The 22,701-nt window shown below is 37.4% G+C and overlaps 1 protein-coding gene and 1 pseudogene across 2 annotated transcripts in view; both read left to right on the plus strand.

The window, feature by feature from the left end:
* Positions 1–22,701, plus strand: part of USP8 (ubiquitin specific peptidase 8) — a 73,747-nt gene that overhangs the window by 33,413 nt on the left and 17,633 nt on the right. For both annotated transcript variants that reach the window (XM_059181528.1, XM_059181529.1), the window contains exons 6-10: positions 988–1,030; positions 3,485–3,629; positions 7,677–7,839; positions 10,916–11,060; positions 11,355–11,578. In XM_059181528.1, the coding sequence (XP_059037511.1) occupies positions 988–1,030; positions 3,485–3,629; positions 7,677–7,839; positions 10,916–11,060; positions 11,355–11,578 (720 nt within the window). The remainder of the gene's footprint in view (positions 1–987; positions 1,031–3,484; positions 3,630–7,676; positions 7,840–10,915; positions 11,061–11,354; positions 11,579–22,701) is intronic.
* Positions 13,065–13,236, plus strand: LOC131837368 (U4 spliceosomal RNA; annotated as a pseudogene).

A 22,701-nucleotide genomic window follows, 5' to 3' on the forward strand; every position in this document is an offset into this window, starting at 1 on the left:
CTTGCCTTTGACTTTTTAATACAGATCAGATCTGTGAAATGAACCAACCACATCCTGGATTTATCTAATTGTTTCCATCTTGTATCATTTAATCTATACATCTATCTTCTATATTTGTTGTAGCCTAGAAGTTCAACCTAGAAGCTTAATGAGATTCAGGTTCAGTTTTTGCTTTTGGCAAGTGCACTTCATAGGTGACTCTGTGCACTTCATAACTGCATTGTATTAGGAGGCACATTACATACACTCCTTTTTTAATTTTAGTGATGCTAAAATTGATCACTTCTCAAGTGGTTGTAGGTTTTTCCTCTATAAAACGAATTAGTATCTTACAGAAATAACCTGCGTTGTCTTGGTTAGAAAATACAATTATATTTTTACAAATTTTTGTTTTCCTTCAATTATGTAATATTGAACTCTGAAAGGAATAGCCAGAATTTTTATTTCATTGTAAGAAATATTCTGTCATTGGGGCACCTGGGTGGCTCAGCGGGTTAAGCCTCTGCCTTCAGCTCAGGTCATGATCTCGGGGTCCTGGGATTGAGCCCCACATTGGGCTCTCTGTTCGGCAGGGAGCCTGCTTCTCCCCTCTCTCTCTCTCTGCTTGCCTCTCTGCCTACTTGTGATCTCTCTCTGTCAAATAAATAAATAAAATCTAAAAAAAAAAAAAAGAAATATTCTGTCATTGAATTAAATATTAAATTTCTTAACAGACTGTGCTTTTATATTATATTTAGCCTTTAACTGAAGAAAATTTCAAGGAAGTGTTACATGATTCTGTTGTATTGCTAGTTATTTTAGCTGTTTTCTGCTGCCAGATAACCTGATGAAGCCAGGACTCTTCATTGGTATTTTAATAAAATGCCAGTACTTCGCACACTTCATTTTCTGGGCTTTCAGTTTCAGTGAAGTAATAGAGTTGAACTTTCTATTTCTATAAAAAATTTTTACTTCTGTTAAAGTTGAAACTTTCTTTTTGTGAAACAGATAAATGGTGAAAAGAGTGAAAAAAGTGAGACCACAGAGAAAGGTAAGTGTACAGAAGGGAGGGAGTTCTTTTGAGTCATTATTGAGATATAGTATTTAATATTTAATGCAAATAAGCTTCAGATTTTACATTCTGTTTGTATGTAAGTGAACAATGTTTACATACATTTTGTATGTAAGCTTTATCATTTTTCTTAGTCTGTGCAGTTATATCGAAAACGTGTTTATATTCTGCATATGTCATGGGGAATATTTATGTTAAGTTGTGATTAAAAACAATCAAAGCCACAGTTTGTACTTTTCAGGGTTTTTTCCCCCCCCCAAGATACAGTTTAGCAAAGCGGTTAAGAGCACAGACTCTCCAAAGTCAGACTGCCTGGATTTTGAATACTGTCTCTGAATTTTCATGTGATCTTGAGCATGTTACTTAACCTCTCTACCTTAATGTCCCTATCCTGCAAAGTGAGGGTAATAGTAGTATCTGTTATATAGACTTAGAAAGATTGAGTAAGTTAGCATCTGTGAAACTCTTAGTGACTTTTTATAAGTGAACTTTATAAAAGGATTTGTATATTTACTATTATGACTCTAGTTTGTAGAGCTAATTATTTGAAAGTCTTTTCCATTTCCCTCAAAAAAATCCAAACTAGTAATTTGGATGTTATCCATATGTGATATTGATACTCCAGTCACAAAAATGTGACCTAAACAGTAAAACTTGGACAATCGTGTAAGTTTTCCTCTCTCAGGAAAGGTTCAGCTTAAATATCAATTGTATGTAACATTGAAGTAAATTCTCTATTTAAAATATTACTGTACAGGGACACCTGGGTGGCTCAGTCAGTTAAGTGGCTGTCTTTGGCTCAGGTCATGGTCCCAGGATCCTGGGATGGAGTCCCACATCAGGTTCCTTGCTCTTTGGGGAGCCTGCTTCTCTCTCTTCCTCTGCCTGCCATTTTGCCTGTTTGTGTGCATGCTCTCTTTTGCTCTCTCTCTCTGACAAATAAATAAAATCTTAAAAAAAAAATTACTGTACAACAGGGGTACCTAGATGGCTCAGTCAGTTGAACATCCAACTCTTGATTTTGGCTTAGGTCTTGATCTCAGGGTCATGAGATTAAGCCCTACACGAGGCCCTGTGCTCAGCAGGGGAGTTTGCTTTAGAGTCTCTCTCTTTCTCTCCCTCTTCCCCGCCCCTGTTCTAAAATAATAAATAAATATTTTTAAAAATTAAATATTACCATACAACAATTAAAAAAATAGTATAGTAAGATACCTTCCTAAAAGTTGTTATTAATTTATTCCAAGATTTGTTTTTTCTTCTAAAGATTTTATTTATATGACAGACAGAGATCACAGGTAGGCAGAGCAGCAGGCAGAGAGAGAGGGGGTCCCCGCTGAGCAGAGAGCCCGATGTGGGGCTTGATCCCAGCACCCTGGGATCATGACCCTAGCCGAAGGCAGAGTCTTAACCCACTGAGCCACCCAGGTGCCCCCAAGATTTGTTTTTAATCTATGTTTTTTTGTATCTCATCCTGCTTAGTTGTTACTTTTCTAAGTGGTTTGTTCCCAACTTTTTTAGATAATTCTGTTGTCAAAATGATCTTGATGGTTAGAGAGGGAAGTAGGATGGTTATTAGCAGGTGGGTATTTTAGCTTAGGAGATATTGTGACTACATTCTTCTCATATCTCACTGCCAAAATAGGTCTTCACATTTTAAGCTCCTTTGGTAGTAGCTTTTTATTTTTTTAAATCTTTATTTGGTTCTTGTTGTTTGTTTGTTTTTTTAAAGTTTTTATTATTGAAGTATAGTTGACCTCGTTGTGTATTTTAATCTTCCCTTTCAGGTGGTAGAAGCTGGAAGAGAAAGATAGCAACATAACAAATATTTATTTGGGCTAAATATTAAAGGGTTAGAGAGTAAACATTTTAGGCTTCGGGGTGGAGGATGCTGTCATTCTTGCTGTCTCAGCTAGAAAGCCATTGACAATATGCAAACACTTTTCTACAGCTATGTTCCACTAAAAACAGGTAGCCAGAGTTTGTCAACCCCTGATTCAGAGCGCAATTCCTCCCCATAAGACCTCAAGACTTTTTAAAAATTTAGAACCTGTCAAGAATTTTTGAACCACAGATGTTTCTTCTGGTTGACATTTGTCAAATGATTTAATTACTGAGAATAAGAATATTTTCATGAGATGCATATATTAATTTCCTTTATTTTTATTCCAGCAGCAGAACCAGCACCAGATGTAGTTATAACCTCAAGAGCAAGTTTTGGTGTTTTAAGCCTTCAGCATTGAACTAGTTTCTTGAGAAATGTCAAAAACACAAATTACATATAATGTTAGTTTAAAAAATAGAAGTAGAATGATGGGATAGCAGGTATATATACTTAGTACCCTTCATTCTTCTAGAAGAAGAAATGATTGTTCTGTGTTTACTGAACAGAACTACGTGTTTCTTGTTCCTTATATTGTCTCTTTTGATTCCAAGGAACAATCACAGCAAAGGAGCTATACACAATGATGATGGATGAAAACATCAGCTTGATTATAATGGATGCTCGAAGAATGCAGGATTATCAGGATTCCCATATTTCAAATTCTCTCAGTGTTCCTGAAGAAGCCATCAGACCGGGGTGAGTCATCGTATTTAGGTAAAATGGTTAACTGTGGACAGTAGTTAATGTTATTACTTAGCATCCAACCTACATATGATAAAGTAGATTTTTCTCCTCCTGTTACTCCTTAATGGCACACTCTACCTTTTCTCCAAAGGGTGGTATAAAGGACATTCTGGTTAGGCTGTTTTCTCCTATTTATGGCATTTGTAGTCTTATTAGAAAAGAAATCAAGCGGCCTTTGTGAGCCTTCTCTCCTGAGCTTTTTGTTGACTAGTTTCGCCTATTATTTTCTGTTTCTGAGTCCGTGAAGCATGTGTACCAAATTGACTAAAATTGTGAACTAATTGTTTCTTATTTTGAAATATCCCATGCTATTATCTGTGGTAAAAGAGTACACAAACACTTTTTGTGAAGGCGGTGGGGAGGCAGTAATAGCCAAATGATTCTGTAAACAAATAGACTCTAAAGTCAGACTATATTCAGATCATAACTGTCTTTTATCAACTACATCTAGCCATTGACTCCACCTGTCTAAGCCTGTGTTTGCATCTGTGAAATAGGGATAGTAAAACTATGTATTTCAGAAGTTTGGAGAAGTTTAAGTGAGAAATTTTATATACACACACTTTAGTTGGCTGGCACTAGTAGGGGCTTACTAAAGTTTTTTTTCTTCTTTGATTAGGCTTTAATCTGTAAAGTTATTTGCATGGATATATTACATATTAAAAAGTATCATAATAGCAACAGAGCTAAAAGTTCATATCCAGAGCTATTTTTACTATTTTGAGTGTTATATAAATTACATTTATGGACTTAGTTTATGGACTTGGATTAGTTAGAATCTGTGGCCCATTTTAAGGCTTAACTCAACATTGAAAAGATACACTTTTTAAATTAGATAATAAAATTTGCATAGTTTTTGGCACATTGTTGATGCTTGACAAATGTTTGACTTGAAGAATAGGGCGCCTTATAAATATGCTGTTTAAAAGTGAGACTGGAGTGCTTAATGTAATCAAGTAGGTGTGAATATATTTCCAGGATTTGAAAAGACAAAATTGTAATTAATCTTTAGATGGTCTAATCTGTAGTAGCAGAAAGTTTGAGGTTTTTATTGAGCTTAAATGTTTCCCAAAATACAAGAAATTTGGCTGCTGTGAAACTCATGATGAGTTCAGGTTGAAGATTAAAGAACAATGAACTGCATGCCAAGAAAATTATTCCCCTTTAATTTTTGTTTCAGTCTTTCAGAAGCAGTTACAAGAAGTCTGTTTGCTATTAGCATTCCTTTTTAATATTTGCTAATCTCCTTTCTTAGCAGAACTTTTCGTAGGTAACAGTATTTGCAACCACCTGATGATGATTACTATATTCCTTCATTGTCTTTTTTTAGCATTTTAATATAGTATAGTATACATACAAAAGTGTTCCTAAGTATTTAACCCAGTGAATTTTCAGAAACCGAACACACCCATATAGCTAACATCTGAACACAGAATAGAATATGACCAAGCCTTTCATATGCCCTGTATTAGTTACTACCCATGTCCCCACCCACCAAAGGGAACCACCAGCTTCTTAACAGAGAGATTTATTTTTGTCTGTTTTTGTGTTCTATATAAAAGGAAATATACAATCTATAGTCTTTTATGTCTGGCTCCTTATACTCAACTTTGTGTTTGTCAGGGCGCCTGGATGGCTCAGTCAGTTGAGCATCTGCCTTGAGCTCAGGTTGGGATGGAGCCCTGTGTTGGGCTCCCTGCTCAGTGGGAAGCCTGCTTCTCCTTGACCCTCTCCTTGTGCCTGCTGCTCTTCCTACTTGTGCTCATTCTCTCTGTCTCCCTGTCAAATAAATAAAGTCTTTAAAAAAGTAAAAACTTTGGGGCGCCTGGGTGGCTCAGTGGGTTGAAGCCTCTGCCTTCAGCTCAGGTCATGATCCCAGGGTCCTGGGATCAAGCCCCGCATCGGGCTCTCTGCTCAGCAGGGAGCCTGGTTCCCCTCCTCTCTCTCCGCCTGCTTCTCTGCCTGCTTGTGATCTCTGTCAAATAAATAAATAAAATCTTAGAAAAAAAAATTAAAAAAAAAAAGAAATAAAAACTTTGTGTTTGTGAAAGTCATCTGTATTATTGTGTATAGTTGTGGTTCATTTATCCTCTGCTGTATGCTGATTTGTTGTGTGAATATAACATAATTTACTGATCTGTTGTATTTTTATGATTGTCCTTTATTTGATATGCTGTTTTTCCATGTATATGAGAATATACATTTTCCTGTTAAAGTTAAGGATCACTTTCAGTTGAGTAATTAAGTTGAATATTAAATAATAGGCAAAGTAGAGCAAAACAATTAGCATATGAAGATGATACATGAAAGACTGAAATTTGGGAAATACTGGTTAATACTTTTATTTCCTAAAGTATTTTTTATAGAATACTGATCTCAAGTATTTCGACAAAGAATATTTAGGCAAATATATCCCTAGAGTCAGAAATAGTCCTTAAGAATATGACATTTCAATATTTTTCATTCTTTGTTGACCAGACATCCTTCTGATCACTGTGTATCAGGTGAGAATGTTATGAGACAGTATTTTATATTTCTTCTCTTTTTATTTCCTAGAAGATATAGTAGCCAACATTATTATATAGGAACAAGGTTGTTTTTTTCTTTCAAGTAATCTAAACCATTCTGTCTTATGAATAAATGTGCACCAGTCCTGCTTTGTCATCATCATCACTTAAATATTAAAATGCTTAGGTGCTTTGCTAGGAGTAATATGGAGTTCCTCACCTGGAGGAGCAAGTCTGTATTATTCATTCAGTCATTCAGCAAATATTTAATGAGCATTAGTTTACTGTGGGCTGGATTGCTGTAGTCTAAGCGCTGGGACTTAACTGTTGAACAGAAATTTTGCTTCACAGAATTTGTATTTTAACAGGGAGATGGGGTAGCAAAACAGTAAAACTTAAAATGTATGCCTGCTACTAATAAGTGCTATGGACATGGGTGTGTCAACTGTATACCCTGGGATAGGTATTAAAATTTTAATACAAAAAGGCTTCACAGAGAAATTATTACTGAGTAGATCTTGAGGGGATAAGTGAAATGAATGATGCAGTTTCTGAGGGAAAAGGATTCCAGACAGAAGGGCAGCAGGAGCAGAGGCCCTTAGGCAGGAAAGTACTTTGATAACCAGGAACTACAAGGAAGCCAACAGCTGGCATGGCGTGGAGTAAAGGGGCAAGTAGTTAGTGATGAGGGGTTGGTAAAATAGGATGGCGGGGGCATGCTACAGGCCCATTCTAAAGACTTGAGGTAAGAACTTTTAACTTCCTTGTGAGCAAAAGAGGATGTGAACAATGTGCTTTTAATAGATAGTTGATATTATTCACAGTTGATGATAAGAGGCAGCACCACAGAGCAGCTAAGAGCATGGACAAGAACCAGATTCCCTGAGTTTGAATTTGACTTGACTTAGCAGTTATAAGGTTACTTAACATCTTTGTGCCTCAATTTCTCCATTTATAAAATGGAGATAGTAATCTCTACTTCGTAGGATTTGTAGTGAGGATTCAGTCAGATTCTGTGAGAATAAAGCATTTATAATAGTACCTGGCACAAAGTAAATGCTCTGCGTATTAAATAAACATTTTGGTATTTGGTTAACTATTATGTAGGTATAAGAAAACTGAAGTATAAATAATGATACTCAAGTGTCCCTTCCCAGCCCCTCCCAAAAGTTATTAAATGTGGCTGAGAGAGATGCTCAGATGACTTCCTGTATTTTCAGTTTTGGCCCCTTTTTTTGTGAAGGATCAGAGTTGAGGCTGTTTCTTTTAGTTTCTGCTGATTACTAAAATATATTCCAATGTTATGCAAAGGTGAAGTTGTTAAATATTTTGGGATATTTAATACCCTGATACACAGCTTGGCCTTAGAAGGAAATGTTTCTTAAAGTTTGCTATGGTGTGATACAGACTAGAAGAAAACTCAGTGTCTTATATTAGTATATTAGGACCTCTTGTCTACCTTTGCCCCCATACAAATGTTAATACATTTCAGAGTCACTGCTAGTTGGATTGAAGCAAAACTCCCAGATGATTCTAAGGACACATGGAAGAAGAGGGGGAATGTGGAATATGTGGTACTTCTTGACTGGTTTAGTTCTACAAAAGATTTACAACTTGGAACAATTCTACGGAGTCTGAAAGATGCACTTTTCAAGGTTAGCAAGTTTCCTTGTTAGTCTACTATAATTGTAAGCCCTATTTGGTTGTTAGAAAGGTATATCAACTAGCTATTTATCTTAAGAAGATCTGTCAGCTTTGGTTGTAGATTTTTTTAAATTCAGACCTGAAAGACTAGTTTTAAATCACCAACTAACAATAAACTGATCTATGTTATGTAGGATTAGAATTTCCAGGAACATAAATTATCTGAAAAAAGCATTATTTTTTGTTTTAATTAGACTATGAAAACATAAAAGCAAAGAAAGTAGTCCCTAAGGAGAGAAAGATTGACTTGATAAAGCCAAAGTGTGAAAAAATATAAGATTAGAATGCAGGGGACAAACAAAAATACTTCCAACAAATATGGCAGTACAGTTGGCCTTTGAACAATACAGGGGTTAGGGGTGCTGACATCCTGCCACAACTTTTGACTTCTCCCAACTTTTACTACTAATAGCCTGCTGTTGGCCAGAAACCCTATTGATAACATAAACAGTCAATTAACACGTATTTTGTATATTATATATATTATACATTGTATTCTTACTGTAAAGTAAGCTAGAGAAAAGATGTTATTAAAATTATAACAGAAACTACATTTATAGTACTGTACATGTATTGTACATATATTTATCTGCTCATATAGGTGGAGGGGCAGTGTCAGGACAAGGTTGGTGGCAACAGTGGGTCTGGCCCTGGGATGGCAGTGTTCCACAGCCTGGTAGCCTCTGCTCAGCAGTGGCAGCTGCCAGGTAGGCGTGCAAGTAGCAACAGTGCCCTGGAGCACAGTGTACAGCTGCCCTGTCTACCTAGAGATGGACCACCAGCCTTTGGCTATTGGCAGCTGTAGCCACACAAGTGTGTTCTGGCCTCCAGGAACCACTGTGGCAAGTGATACACCCCTGCAAGAGAGGATCCTAAACCCAAAGAGGACCAGAGCTGGGAGGGGGGAGTGTCAGGAATACTGGGCTTCCTGAACAAGCACCGTACTGCCCTCTTGGTGCATTCCTCCACTTCAGCCCAGCCTCCTGTTCAGCAGCCTAGGGCTTTCAACCTAACCACTCTGTTGTCACAGGGTGACCTCTAGCCCTGTCCAGTTCGGGGCTCCTGGAGATTACTGAAGGCTGCTGACAGCCTCAGTAGGTTCCCCCAGGTACTCAGTGGGCAGCAGGCATTACCTCTGAACCAGTCACTTGATCTGTTTCATGGAGACTGGGGTGGGGGGCAGTTGTAAATAAATGTTTATGGCTTTTGCTGTCAACTCAAAAGAAAAAAAAAAAAAAGTGTGTGAGTAGACTTCCGCACTTCAAACCCATGTTGTTTAACAGTCAACTATAGTTTTGCAAATAAAATTATTTAAGATGAAATAGTAAAATAAGTAGTGGACACAGACCTGAACAAGTGACAGAACATAAAAATGATCATCTTTACTAGTAGAAGTGCAGATTGAAATAGTGAATGCCATTTTGCTGATTAACAAAGGTAAAAATAACGCTCAGTTTAATTTGTTAAATTATTAAACTGATAGCACTGAATGCTGGTAAAATTAAACTTAGTGCTGGTAGAAGGTCAGTTGATGGAACATTACTCTTCAGGAGTAATGAATTTTAAAGCAATTCATGCTTTAAAATTGAGAATCTAGAGATACAAGTGTATTTCAAATACGAAACTGCTAATAATCAACTAGTTTCCACCCACAAAAGTGGCAGTTTCATAAATCACAACCTAGGATAAATGGAAGTTGAGTGTGCAATAAAGATGACATAACAAATTATTGTAGAAAAGATGCATTGAAATGAATGGTTTGGGACGTCTGGCTAGCCACTAAGTAAAGAAGGGGGACTCCTACCTTACTTCTTAGATCACAGTATACCTCAAATGAGTCAATGGCATAAATACGTTGATTGAAACAGGAAATACTAGGAAAAACCATTTATTGTAGGTATTTTTTATTATCTTGATCCTAAGTCAAAACACGGCAAAGGAAGATCTATATATTTGACTGTGTTAAAAATCCCATAAGTAAAGTGAAAGTCAATCAGGAGAAATAATTGTAACATACATGACAAAGAACTGCTTTTCTTGATATTCAGAGTACCTTCACTATTTACTAAGAAAATAGTGAACTCCACTGAAAAATAGACAAGGGAGATTAGTTAGGTCCTAGAATATTAATGGTTAATAAATATACTAAAAGATAAGCTTCACTAATAAAAGCTGATTAAAACATGATACCATTTTATGTCCACCAGTCTGGTAAAAATTATGAAGATTTATAATAGGCAATCTCATACACTGTTGACAAATAAATAAACTGGTATTATCTTTTTGAAGGGTAATTTGGCAGCATCTACCAAATTTTTAATCCAGCAGTTCTAGTTCTAGTAAATTACCCTATAAAAATACATTGATATATATTTTTAAAGATGATTTAAAAGTTAGGAGTGTATACCAAAAGCCTTAAAACGTTCATGTGCCCTTGGCTCAGCAACACCACTTCTGGGGATTTTCCCTAATGGAGTTGATTGGGTGTGTGCATATATAAGGATCTTCAGTGTTTATCTCAGCCTTGATTATGGGGAAAATAACCATAATGTGTTCCAGTGATTGATTCAGTTTGGGTGTGGTGTGTGTGTGTGTGTGTATAAAACAGAATATTATCAGGTCATTACAGATGGTGATAAAATGTAATAAAAGGTGTTCATAAAAGAGAAAAGCAACAGCATAGAAGTTTCACTTTTCATAAAAATAAACTTTAAAAGGTATACATCTGCATAGAAAACTCTAAGAATAAACCCTAAAATGTTAAAGTGGTATCTCTGGGTGGTTAAATTATGGATGACTTTTATTGTATATGAACTTTTTCATAACTTTCTTCTAAGATCTTAGATTAGTTGTGGTTTTAAAAACCTGATCTATCCTTTTCTTTCATTCAGTGCTGAATTTTGAATTCAGCTCTTATTTTTTTCAAAGATGAATCTTTAAGAGAACAGTTTTAAAATTCAGTTTTTTGTGTTTTTAACTGTGAAGAGACTGCTGCCATATTAAAAATACTATTTCCTTATTTTATAGTGGGAAAGTAAAACTGTCCTGCGCAATGAGCCTTTGGTTTTAGAAGGAGGCTATGAAAACTGGCTCCTTTGTTATCCTCAGTATACTACAAATGCTAAAGTCACTCCACCCCCACGAGGCAAGAATGAAGAGGTGTCTATCTCATGTATGTATGTGAAAATTTTTGTTTAATATTGCTTTGGTAAAATAAGCCTTATATTATTTGTGTTCTTGGCTATGTTCTTGGTTGTGTGTGTACTTGTCCTATTGGATAGCAGTTTGTTTTCAGGCTTAAAAAATAGAAGGTGTCCACAGCCTGGAAGTTAAATTAATTTTTAAAGCTTGTTGTGATTGTCACCTCATTTACTTTAATTATTACATATAACATGCATGAGATATGTAAGTATTATTTATGGTGTTTGCTGTTCTTTGAAAAATGTTATTCTTTTGGGGATTTTAGTGGATTTTACTTACCCTTCATTGGAAGAATCAGTTCCCTCTAAACCTACTGCCCGGATGCCACCTCCTTCTGTAGAAGTAGATGAAAATAGAGAACTGATAAATGATCAAGATGAGAGAATGGCAACACTGAACATACCAACTCCAGCTGAGTCAATTGCTGCTTCTAAATCTGATGTTTTACCCATAATTCAGCCAGTGCCTATTATAAAGAATGTTCCACAGGTATGTTCTTGATTTCTTTTAACTATATTGCTTCTCTTTTTAAAATATTAAATGCATAGTATACAAATGAAGTTTTATATATCATCTTTTTTATTTTATAAAGAAAAATACCAGTGAAGAGAATTTATGTTTTGGTGCCTTTGGCTGTAAAGATTTTTCATTATAATTCAGTCCTGTTTTAGTATTAGAATAGATAATTCACAAGATTTCAAAGCCAGCTTAGCAGCCCATTTACTATAGGCAGTACCAGTAGAAGATTGTATTACCACAGAAAACGTGAACATTTTCAGTGTTTTCTTGTATTACAGTTTAGCAGTTGTAAAATGTAAAATTTAACAATTTAAGTATTTTCCCAAATAGTTTTAGCTTAAAGATGATAGATGTGTGATATCAATACTTTGCTTTCAAAATAATACTGTAGTTCCATTTCCTTAGAATTTGATATGTAAATATCATGCATGTTTTTTGTTATTGTTACTTCTTTCATTATTATTGAAGTATAGTTACCATACAATATTATTTTAGTTTCAGATGTACAATACAGTGATTCAACATTTGTATACATTATGAAATCATCACAAGTCTAGATACCATCTGTCATCAAAGTTATTAAGATACTATTGACTATATTTTCTGTGCTGTACTTTACATCTCTGTGACTCATTTCTTAGCTCTAAGTTTGTACTTAATCCCCTTCACCTGTTTCATCCAGTCTCTTCAAACCCATCCCCCTTGGGCAACCACCAGTTTGTTCTCTTTATTTAGGAGTCTGTTTCAGTTTTGTTTTGTTTGTCTTGCATTTTAGATGACACATATAAGTGAAATCATATAGTATCTGTCTTTCTCTGACTTATTTCACTTAACATAATACCCTTGAGGTCCATCCACGCACTACAAGTGGTAAGATTTTATTCTTTGTTATGGATGTGTGCTGTAACACTATATATACACTACATGTTCTTTATCTATTCATCTATTGATAAACACAAGTTGTTTCCATATCTTAGCTTTGTAAATACTTTAGTTAACATGGGGTACATATATCTTTTTGAATTAGTATGTTCATTTTCTTCAGATGAATGGAATTATCAGAAGTGGAATTGCTGGATCATATGGTTTTTCACTTTTTGAGGCAGTTCCATACTGTTTTCTCTAGTGGCTGCACCAATTTACATTCCCACCAGTACTGTACCAGGATTTCTTTTTCATTAGATCTTCACCAATACTTGCTATTTCTGCTCTTTTTTATTTTACCCATTCTGACAGGTATAAAGTGATACTTCAGAGTGCTGGGGTGGCTCAGTTGGTTAAGCCTGACTCTTGGTTTTGGCTCAGGTCATGATCCTCAGGGTTTGGGGATTGAGCCCCACACTGGGCTCCATGCTCAGCATATACTATACTTAAGTTTGTCTCTCTCTCTCTCTCTCCCCCTACCTACCATGTGCTTGCTTGCTCACTCTCAAAGAAATCTTAAAAAAGAACGTGAAGCTTTGTGCAGTGGCAGTATCGTAGCCAATGAAGTATATCCAAGTCATAGTTATTGCTAATTGAAAAAAAAAATGTGATACCTCATTGTAGTTTTAATTTGCATTTCCCTGATGATTAGTAATGTTGAGCTTTTTATGTGTCTCTTGGCTACTGTATGACTTCTTTGGAGAAATGTCTATTTGGGTCCTCTGCCCATTATTAAATCAGATTACTTGGGTTTTTTGGTGTTGAGTTGCTTGAGTTCTTTATATGTTTTGGGTATTAATTTCCAGATATATACTACCATTCAGTAGGATGCCTTTTCATTTTGTTGATGGTTTCCTTCACTGTGTAAAAGCTTTTTATAGTGATGAATGAGTCCCATTTGTTGATTTTTGCTTTTGTTGACCTTGGCTGAGAAGACACATCCAAAAAATATTACTAGAATCAGTGTCCAGGAATTTATTACCTATATTTTCTTTTAGTTCTATAGCTTCAGGTCTTACATGTTGGTCTTTAGTCCATTTTGAGTTTATTTTCATATAGCTATAAGAAAGTATGGTCCAATTTCATTCTTTTGCATGTAGCTGTTTAGTCTTACCAACACCATTTATTGAAGATTCCATTTCAAGAAACCAGATGTTTTACTCATCCAAAAGAAGCAAATGTTCATCCCTTCAAGTTTTTCATGATATAGCAGCAATTTAGTTGTATCTTCAGGCTGTACTTGTAATTCTAGTTCTCTTGCTATTTCCAGCACATTTGAGGTTAATTCTACCACTTCAGTCTTGAACTCCGCAAAGTCATCCATGAGGCCTGGAATCATCTTCTTCCAAAGTCCTGTTAATGTTGAAATTTTGACATACATCTTTCTAGGAATCACTGATGTTCTTAACTTTATGTAGAATAGTTTATCTTTTTCAGAGGGTTTTCAGTGGACCTTGCCTAGATCCATTGTTAGGAAGCACTATCTAAGCAGTTTTAACCTCACAAAATGAATTTAAGTAATAAGACTGGAAAGTTATCATGACTTCTTGATCAGTGGGCTGCAGAATGGATGTTAACAGACATCAAAACAAAACAAAAAACAAACATGAAAACATTAATGTTTTCAATCAGAACTCTTGAGTTACCAGGTATGTTGTCAGTGAGCACTGGCTTCAACTGAAAGTCACCAGCTGCACTGACCCCTAACAAGAGAGTTAGCCTATCTTCTGAAGCCTTGAAACCAGGCATTGACTTCTATTCTCCAGCTGTGAAAGTCCTAGGTGGCATTTTGTCCAGTATAAAGCTGTTTCATCTATATTAACTTAGCTAGATCTTCTAGATAACTTGCTGCAGATTTTACAGTAGTACCTACTGCTTCACCTTGATCTTGTATATTATGGAGACAGCTACTTTCCTTAAACCTGACAACCTTTGCCAGCATCATGGTTTTTTTTCTTTCTTTCTTTTTTTTTTTTTTTCAAGAATTTCTTTGCATTTTCCCAGTTTGGCTGTTTGACATGAGGCCCAGCTTTTGGCCTATCTCAGCTTTTGACATGCCTTCCTCATTAAACCTGTTTCTAGCTTTTGATTTAAAGTGATAGATGTAAGGGCGCTTGGGTGGCTTAGTCGGTTAAGCATCCAACTCTTGATTTTGGCTAAGGTGGTGAGATCAAGCCCTACATTGGGCTCCATGCTCAGGATGGGGTCTCCTTGAGATTCTCTCTTTTCTCTCTCTCTGCTCCTACCTCCCATCACACTCTCTCTCTAAAATTTAAAAAAAAAATCTTTAAGTAGGGACGCCTAGGTAGCTCAGTTGGTTAAGCATCTGCCTTCGGCTCAGGTCATGATTGCAGGGTCCTGAATCAAGTCCTGCATCAGGCTCCTTGCTCTGCAGGGAGCCTGCTTCTCCCTCTGCCTGCCACTCCCCATGCTTGTGCTCACTCTGTCTGTCTCTGTCTCTCTGTGACAAATATATCTTTAAAAAAAAAAAAAAAAAAAAGATTAGATGTGTGACTCTTCCTTTCACTTGAACACTTAAGAGGCCATTGCAGGGTTAATCGTTGGCCTAATTTCAGTATTGTGTCTTGGGGAATAGAGAGACCCAAGGAGAAGGAGAGAGACTAGGGAACAGCTGGTCCATGACACAGTCAGAACATATGCAACATTTATTAAAGTATATGGGTATGGTTCATGGCACTGGAAAAAAATTAAAATAGTAACATCAAAGATCATTAATCACAAATCACCATGACATAAAGTAATAACAAAATGTTTGAAAGCCTGTGAGAATTACCAAAATGTAATGCAGAGACATGAAGTAAGCAAATGCTATTGGAGAAGTGGCACTAACAGACTTGCTTGATCCAGTGTTGCCATAAACCTTTAGTTTTTAAAAAATACAGTGTCTGTGAAGTGAAGTAAAGCAAAGTATACCTGTAATTAATCTGCTAAGATTTTCTGTTCTTCCTGGTTGAGTCTGGAATATTATATGTTTAAAGAATTTATCCGTTTCTCCTAGGTTGTCCAATTTGTTGACATACAATTTTTCATAATCTTTTGTATTTCTTTGGTGTCAGTTGTTATTTCTTCATTTCTCATTCTCTTTATTTGAGTCCATTCATGTTTTCTTGATGAGTCTGGCTAAGGATTTATCAGTTTTGTTCAAAGTTTGGTTCTCTTCAAAGAAGCAGTTCTTATTTCATTGATCTTTTCTATTCTTCAACTGTTTCATTTATTTCTGCCCTACTCTTTTTTATTTCCTTCCTTCTGCTGGGTTGGGGCTTTGTTGTTTTCTAGTTTATTTAGATATAAGGTTAGGTATTTTTATTTTAGACTTTTCTTGTTTCTTAAGGTAGGCCTCTGTCTAGACCTCCCTCTTAGAACTGTTTTTGCTGCATCCAAAAGATTTGGACCATTGTGCTTTCATGTTCATTTGTTTCCATGTATTTTTTAATTTCCTCTTTGATTCCTTGGTTGACCCCTTTGTTGTTTAGTAGCTCTCTATATTTGTATTCTTTCCAGATTTTTCTTTATAATTGATTTCTAGTTTCATATCGTTGTGTTGGAAAAGATGCTTGATATGATTTTGGTCCTGTTAAATGTATTGAGATTTACTTCGTGGCCCAACATGTGATCTGTCCTAGAGAAAGTTTCATGTACACTTGAAAAGAATGTATACTCTGCTGTTTTGAGACAATGTACTATATATGTTTTTTAGATCCATGTGGTCTAATGTGTCCTTCAAAGCTGCTCTTTCCCTTATTTTCTGTCTGGATGATCTAGCCATTGATTTAAGTATGGTGTTAAAGTCCCCTGCTTTTATTGTAGTCTGATCAGTTTCTTCCTTTCTGTGTATTAACATTTGCTTTATATATTTAGGTGCTCCTGAGATGGGTATATAGATATTTAAGAATTGTTATATCCTCTTAGCTGGATTGATCCCTTTATCATCCTAGGATGCCCCACTTTGTCTCTTGTTACATACAGTCTTTGTTTTAAGGTCTACTTTGTCTGATAAATGTGTTGCTTCCCCAGCTCTTTTTTCTTTGTTTTTTTTCTTTATTTAGCTTCTTTTTGCATAGACTATCATTTTCCATCCCTTCACTTTTGTATATGTCTTTAAGTCTGAAGTTTCTTGTAAGCAGAATACTAGATGGGTCTTATTTTATTTTTAATCCATTCTGCCACCTTTTGTATTTTGATTATAGCACTTAGTCTGTTTACATTCAAACTAATTATTGATAGGCATGTACTAACTGCCATTTTTTTAATCTTTTCTGATTGTTTCTATAGCTTTTTTCTGTTTCTTCTCTTGCTCTTTTCCCTTGTTCTCTAGTGTTTTATTTAGATTCCCTTCTCTTTATTTTTTGTTTACCTATTAGAGGTTTTTGGTTTTGGGTATATAAATAGCACGTTACATATATATGGCAGTTTATTTTAAGTTGATGGTCACTTAACTTCAAACACATCTTAACATCATTACATTTTAACTTATCCTCTCCACATTTTGTGTGTGTTTTTTTTTAAGGTTTATTTATTTGAGAGCAAGATTGTGTGCTCAAGTGGGGAGAGGGGCAGAGGGAGAGAATCTTCAAGCTGACTCCCCACTAAGCATGAAGCCCATTGTAGAGCTCAGTCTTACCACCCATGAGATCACAACCTGACCTGAAACCAAGAGTTGGACACTCAACTGACTGAGCCACCAAGGCACCCCCACACATTTTATATTTCTGACATATTTTATATTTTTTATTTTTATATTTTATTACTTTTGTCATAATCTCCATAGTAGCTTTAGAATTGGTTGATTCCCTACCTTTACTATGTTTGCTTTTATCAGTGATATTTTTCTTTTAAAATGTCACTTCTGGTTATGGCCTTTTCTTTTCTTTTCCATGTGGGTTCCTTTAACCTTTTTTGTAAGGCTGGTTTAGTGATGGTGAACTCCTTTAACTTTTGTTTGTCAAGGAAACTCTTTATTTCTTATTTAATTCCAAGTGATACCGTGCCAAGTAGAGTATTCTTGATTATTGGCTTTTCCTTTCTACAATTTGACTATATCATGACAATCCCTTCTGGGCTGCAAAGTTTCTGTGGAAAAATCAACTGAGAGCCTTGTAGGGTTTCCCTTATAGGTAACTTTTTGCTTCTCTCTTGCTGCTTTAAAACTTCTCTTTATCTTTTTTTTCTTTTTAAGATTTTATTTAGTGAGAGAAGACATGTGCAGGGGGAGAGGCAGAGGGAGAAGTAGACTCCCTGCTGAGCAGGGACCCTGACACGGGGCTTGATCCCAGGACCCTGAGATCATGACCGAACTGAAGGTAGATGCTTAATCCACTAAGCCACCCAAGTGCCCCAATTCTCTTAAATTTTAATGTTTTACATGTTAATTATTATGTCTTGATGCACATTGCTTTGTTTTCCTCTTCTTTTGGGCTCTGTGCTTTCTAGACCTAGACTGTCTGTTTTCTCCTCTATGTTAGGAATGTTTTCAGCTATATTTTTTCTTTCTTTCTTTTTTTTTTTTAAGATTTTATTTATTTCACAGAGAGAGAGTAGGTAGAGAGGCAGGTGGAGAGAGAGGAGGAAGCAGGGTCTCAACTGAACAGAGAGCCTGATGCGGGGCTCGATCCCAGGACCATGGGATCATGACCTGAGCTGAAGGCAGAGGCTTTAACCCACTGAGCCACCCAGGCGCCCCTCAGCTATATTTTTTCAGATAAGTTCTTTGCCTCTTCCCTTTTCTTCTGGTACCCCGTAATGCAAATATTAGTACACTTGCTATTGTCCCAGTCATCTCTTAACCCTCTTTTGTTTAAATTCTTTTTTTCTTTTTGTTGTTCAACTGGAGTGATTGCCACTACTCTGTCTTCCAGATCATTGATATGTTCTTCTGCATTTTTTAAGCTGCTCTTGATTCCCTCAATATATTTTTTTCCCAGTGTATTTTTCATTTTAGTTACTTTTATTCTTCAGCTCTGATTGGTTCTTTTTTCTATTTTCTACGTCCTTGTTGAAGTTCTTAGTGCATTCATCCATTCTTCCAAGTTCAGTGAATATCATTATGACCATTACTTTTAACTCTTTATCAGGAAGATTGCTTATTTCTGGTTCTTTTTCTGAGGTTTTATCTTGTTGTTTTGTTTTGAAGTATATCTCTGCCTCCTCATTTTGCTTGACTCTCTGTTTCTCTGTGTTAAATAGGTCAGCTGCATCTCCCAGTCTTGAAGGAGTGGCCTTACGTAGAAGGTGCCTTTTGGGGCCCAGGTGTGCAATCTCGCCCTGGTCACCAGAACCAGGCATTCCAGGGATATCCCGTGTATGGGCTTTGTGTGCCCTTCTGATATGGCTAGGTTGAGACTGCTGTAGCGTACTGGTGGGCAGGACTAGTCCTGGTTCAAGTGGCTGAGAAGCCCAGTCACAGCCATTCAGGTCATGATGTTGGGTAAAACTGACACCTTCCCCACCCCAGCAGGAGCTGCTTTGGGGGGCTATCATTTTGTCTTAGTCTGCCTGCCAGGTGTAGCTGAGCAGGAACCACTTTGGATGGGTACCTGCCAAAGTATGCTCTTGGGCAGGGCTGATCCATGGGTAGGGGGAATACCAAGTGGGGTAAATGGTGGTAGCAGGGCACATGGAAAGTATCAGACATGGTGCCTACAAGCACTTCCATTCCTAGAAAATGTCATTATAGATCCCTACCCCTCCTGCAAATACCTTAAAATTAGTTAATAACTTGCCTTCACATATGGCCCAGGTGTTTTTCAAACTTTTGCCTCTGTATTGGGTCTGGGAACAAGTGAGTTTGTGGCCTCGCCCTTTAAAAGCAGAGTCTCAGGGTCCTATAGCCCTTTTGCTATCCTGGATATAAACCCCATTGATTTTCATGTCCAGACATTATTGGGGTTCATCTTTCCTATACAGGCCCTTTGGTTAGGGATGCCTAATGTGGGACTTAAACCCCTTGATCCTCGGGAGGACCTCCATATTTGTGATTATTCCTGCCTTTTGTATATTGCTGTTCCAGGTGTCTGAATATTGACTAGACTGTGCCTTTGCCCCTCCTACCTCTCGGAACATGGCTTTTTATATTTTTAGTTGTGGAAGAGCTGTTTTGCTAGTATTCAGGTCATTCTAAGAGTTCGTCTATATTTAGTTGTAGTTTTGGTGTGTCTGTAAAAAGAGGTGAGCTCAAGATCTTCCTATTCCACCATCTTGATCCCCTCTCCAAAAGCATGTTTTAGCAATAATTATTTAAATGATCTTAAATAACCAGTATGTTACAAAAAAATGCAGCTTTTTACCTCTGCATTTTACTCAAAGGAAGGTAAACTCATTCTCCCTTATGAAGTTTCCAATGAGATTTTTTTATAGCCTTCATTTTTAATTTTTTTCCAATACATTTCAACAGTATTTCACATTTGAAGTGGATTTGCCATTTGATTTGTGCAACAGGCTGTGAATAGAAAACAACTCATTTTTTTATTATGAAATGAGATGGTTCATTTCTTCATTTTTTAAGGTCTTCTGCTCTAAATATTTCAAACTAAATCTTAAGACTAAACGGTATTTGACTAGGCAACTTTTCTTAAGACATAAATTTTAAGAAATTGAAAAAAGAGCTTATGTTATTGCACTTCCTTTAAATTTAATGAACATGTTATTTGAACTGTAATCCTCTTGTTACTTTCTGAGATACAAGCAATTTTTCTGACATATTTTGAGGGTTCTCTGTGTGAAAGACAACATGAAGATTTACAAATACAATTAAGCTATGGATTCTATCTGATGTTTAGAAAGAGAGACTTACACAAAAACAGCCAAAATAGAAGGTAGAATTTCATAATTGCTCTTATAGTCATTGGAGCACGAGAAAGAAGAAAATTTTGACTGAGGGTGTCAGAGAGGTCTTCATGGAACAGGACGTATTTTATCCAGGCTATAAGAGTACAATAGGATTTGAGGATTAAAGAGACAAGTAGAAGATTTCATGACTAAAGGAACAAGCATGCTCTGGGACCAGTGAGTAGTTTTGACATGCTTGGACACTGCTCTCTCTTGTCTGTCTAGACCAGCATGTTAGTAGATAAGATCAGAAAGATGGACAAGAGTCATCAAGAGATACTTGGATCAAATTGGAGTTATCCTGTAGGCACAAGGAAACTTAAAGAATTTCAAGTTGAAAATAACATTACCATAATTTTGCTTTTAAAACTAGGGGGGGAATGGATGGAATTGTTAAAATGTAAATGGAAACATTTTTTTGGTTCCTGTCCACCTTTTATTATCCTTATCCTCATAGTGGTTCTTCCTACTTCAATCTCAAATAGAGAAAAATAAGAGAAGGGAATAGATTTTTAAAGTAAGGAGGCAAGAAGAGAAATGAGCAAGAAGCAAAAGAATGACTTCTTAACTTAATTCTTCCTGTGGTGGTATTTCCTAGTTGCAGAATGTATAATACGTTTTGTAAAAACCATACAGGTTGTTATTGGCAAATCTTCTTGTAAATTTTTATACTTGTTTCAGTAAGTTGTATTCTCAAGAAATATGTTTTTGGGGGTTGGCGTCTTCTCACACAACCTTTGCCAGAGGGGCTGCAGCATCATGACAGTCTCCAAAGCAAAGCCATGAGTGACTTCCTTGGCTGCAGGCCCCGGTGGTGGATGTGGACAGAGTGGGCCGAAGAGGCAGCCGCCCTCCTGGAGCAGCCGGTACGCGAGGACAAGATGGTGAGCGGTGTGAGCACGAGGCCCCCAGGGGTCTGGAGCACACACAAGGTGCACCTCCCTGTCCTCCTGGAGTGCTACGAGCCCCTGGAGGAGCCAGCACCTGGCGAGAAGCCCAAGAGGAGGTACCTGCCAAGCTGAAGAACTACGGCAAGAATGTTGGGAAGGTCATCAACAAAGGAAGCCACTACATGATCATTGCCTGCCCAGCTTCGCTGTGGTCTACCCTGCCCTGTTCGGAGTAGTCACCAGCCTGGTCTCGTTCTTCTGCCAAAGGGAACTGCGAGGGCAAACACACACAAATAGATGAAAGCTCTGCTCTGAAAGCTCTGCGAGCTGTGCGAATCCAGGACCATTTCAGACCTGAACCCACAAAATCCTTGGAGGAAAACAAGGTGTCTTCAGTGAATTGGATGAATGTTAGGAACGAAATATCCCTGCCCATCCTCTGAGCTTTTCATGACTAGCACACAGGTGGCTCTGATGGACAGTCCCACAGAGAATTAGGCCCACCTTAGGTTTGGTATTCTAGTGTGCTAACCCACAAGGGCTGGCATGGAGGCAGACACTTGACATAGGGGAGCACTCTGGGTGGGTGGCGGAGTGGTGATTATAAGGGAGAAAGGGAATTTTGACCTGGGCTAAGATGATCTGTTATGTTCTGGAAAGGTCACCCTGACACGGCACTACAGCCCTTGGCTGCTTCTGTTCTGGGGGCAGCAAAGGAGCTGTCTGTCAGTCATGCACCCCAGCTCCTGCCTCTACCCCTTTGTCACCTGGAGTTTAATTATGGTCTTGAGAAGAAGGAAGGAAGGAAAATCTCTTTGAAGGTGTGATGCTTTGAAAACTTGATGACGGGCATGACTGCTTAAAGCAGATAAAACTTGTGATTCCCATCCCCCTGCCCCATGACACACATGTGCAGTAGCGGTGAAGGAAGGAGGGAGGTCAGATGCACGCTGGGTTGAAGAGGTCGCTTGAGCAAGTGCTCCTGTCATACTCAGCCAGCCCAGTCTGGCTCTGTGTTTGGAGCTGTACACCTCAACTGCTGGCCATCATCACCTACTCCTGACTGTTCATCACCTCTACACCAAGCCACCAAAGGCCCTTTGTCTTGGGAGAGAGGGAGACGCTACGCCTGCAAGGAAAGTGTGTGATTTGGGGAAGGAACCAGTAAGTAGGAGACAGGTGTGCTGGAAGTCAAAACAAGAAAGACGGTGAACAGGAGGAGTGGAAGTAGGACAGCCAGGTCTGGTTTATGAGCCCTGGGGAATCTTAGTTGGGCTGGATTTCAGTTCTGTGCAGGGACAAGGGATGATGGGTGGCTACAGGTGCTTTAAATCCCTCTGAAGCCCATGAGCTCTCACTGACTGCCTTTGTAGCATCCTTTCCTCTTTGATGCTACCAAGTTTGTCTACATCTCACCTGGATTCAGAGAGCAGC

This window comes from Mustela lutreola, chromosome 7, assembly GCF_030435805.1.
Source record: "Mustela lutreola isolate mMusLut2 chromosome 7, mMusLut2.pri, whole genome shotgun sequence".
NCBI classification, from domain to species: Eukaryota; Metazoa; Chordata; class Mammalia; order Carnivora; family Mustelidae; genus Mustela; species Mustela lutreola.